The sequence below is a fragment of the Austrofundulus limnaeus genome, unplaced genomic scaffold (genome assembly GCF_001266775.1).
Source record: "Austrofundulus limnaeus strain Quisiro unplaced genomic scaffold, Austrofundulus_limnaeus-1.0 Scaffold2465, whole genome shotgun sequence".
NCBI classification, from domain to species: domain Eukaryota; kingdom Metazoa; phylum Chordata; class Actinopteri; order Cyprinodontiformes; family Rivulidae; genus Austrofundulus; species Austrofundulus limnaeus.
The window spans coordinates 21,144-23,119 of NW_013954867.1; the positions used below are offsets into that span (position 1 = coordinate 21,144).

The 1,976-nt window shown below is 42.8% G+C and overlaps 1 protein-coding gene across 3 annotated transcripts in view; it reads right to left on the reverse strand.

The window, feature by feature from the left end:
- The window catches only part of si:dkey-181m9.8 (E3 ubiquitin-protein ligase RNF31), a 19,905-nt gene that overhangs the window by 15,337 nt on the left and 2,592 nt on the right, over positions 1 to 1,976 (reverse strand). For 2 of the 3 annotated variants that reach the window (XM_013999772.1, XM_013999773.1), the window contains exons 3-6: positions 1,198 to 1,263; positions 946 to 1,112; positions 708 to 862; positions 419 to 498 (exon numbers count right to left, since the gene is read on the reverse strand). In XM_013999772.1, the coding sequence (XP_013855226.1) occupies positions 419 to 498; positions 708 to 862; positions 946 to 1,112; positions 1,198 to 1,263 (468 nt within the window). The remainder of the gene's footprint in view (positions 1 to 418; positions 499 to 707; positions 863 to 945; positions 1,113 to 1,197; positions 1,264 to 1,976) is intronic. The other variant, XM_013999774.1, reaches the window with a different exon arrangement.

Consider the following 1,976-nt stretch of genomic DNA (forward strand, 5'->3'; position numbering starts at 1 on the left):
ATCCTACGCTTTTTATTAGTCCTAAGCTTTTTAATAGCATCCTACGCTTTTTATTAGTCCTACGTTTTTATTAGCATCCTACGCTTTTTATTAGTCCTACGTTTTTATTAGCATCCTACGCTTTTTATTAGTCCTACGTTTTTATTAGCATCCTACGCTTTTTATTAGTCCTACGTTTTTATTAGCATCCTACACTTTTTATTAGTCCTACGCTTTTATTAGTGCTACGTTTTTATTAGCATCCTACGCTTTTTATTAGTGCTACGTTTTTATTAGCATCCTATGCATTTTAAATCCATCCTATGCTTTTTATTACACTTCATAACTTTTGCTTATTTGATTTACTATCAGACAACCTGACACTCACCACCACTCCTGATGATTGTTTACCAGTGTAGAGTTCCAACAGGAAGTTTACCTGTGACAGCAGACAGGTGAGAGGAGGTGGAGCCAGGATAAAGGGTGAGAAGTTGAGATGAGGAGATGTGGTTCTGGCTGCTGCAGGAGAATAAAACAGCTCCATGAAAGAAGGTGGACACATGTCCCATAATGCATTGCTCTTTGACATCAGTCAACGTTTCACCTCCCAGCGTTTCTTCTTCTTCCTCGCTTTATGTATTTTGGATTTCTGTATTTCCTGTCTGCTCTTCTTTAATGCCAAACCTGTTTGTTTTGCACATTTTGGTCAATAAAGATAAAAAACTCACCTCTCAGCTGCACCTGCAGGGGCAGGAGATTTTCCAGCTAAAATCTTAGCATGTGCTGAGGGTGGAGCCAGCATAGGACATCTGACATAAAGGGGCGTGTCCTTCTGGAAGGCCCGCCTCATCTCTGACATCAGCAGTGACAGGTTGGACGTTCCCTGACAGGAAGTGACGTTAACAGATATGTTATACGAACGGCAGGTTCATATCAGACAGCACACCAGTGGAATCAGTGTCTCACATGGGTCCAGTTCCTGAGTCCATCCAGACTGACGGACCCGGTGGCGTCCACAAAGGGACAGGACCGGTTGATCACCATGGTGGGCGATGGGCAGACGAAGCAGCAAGGGCACAAAGCTGGGTGTGTCTCGTGGAGCCAGATGCATACTGGGAGATTATACTCACTTCCTGTGAACATACAGAACCAGAACCAGGCTGGAAGCTGACTGATCTGGATCAGAACCAAAGCAGCGAGTCATTGTTTCAGTCTGACCTTCAAAGAGAACAGGAAGTGTCCCGGATAAGTAGACCAGCTTCCTCTTCTCATTGTTTGGAAAACCTTGGAGAGATGGATGGCAGGTCAGAACAACACATTAATGTCTGTACTCATCAGAACCTTCTATCAGGACCATAGAGACCACACATTAATGTGTGTACTCATCAGAACCTTCTATCAGAACCATACAGACCACACATTAATGTCTGTACTCATCAGAACCTTCTATCAGGACCATACAGACCACACATTAGTGTCTGTACTCATCAGAACCTTCTATTAGGACCATAGAGACCACACATTAGTGTCTGTACTCATTAGAACCTACTATTAGGACCATAGAGACCACACATTAGTGTCTGTACTCATCAGAACCTTCTATTAGGACCATAGAGACCACACATTAATGTCTGTACTCATCAGAACCTTCTATCAGGACCATACAGACCACACATTAGTGTCTGTACTCATCAGAACCTTCTATCAGGACCATAGAGACCACACATTAATGTCTGTACTCATCAGAACCTCCTATCAGGACTATAGAGACCATACATTAATGTCTGTACTCATCAGAACCTCCTATCAGGACCATACAGACCACACATTAATGTCTGTACTCATCAGAACCTTCTATCAGGACCATAGAGACCACACATTAATGTCTGTACTCATCAGAACCTCCTATCAGGAAAATAGAGACCACACATTAATGTCTGTACTCATCAGAACCTTCTATCAGGACCATAGAGACCACACATTAATGTGTGTACTCA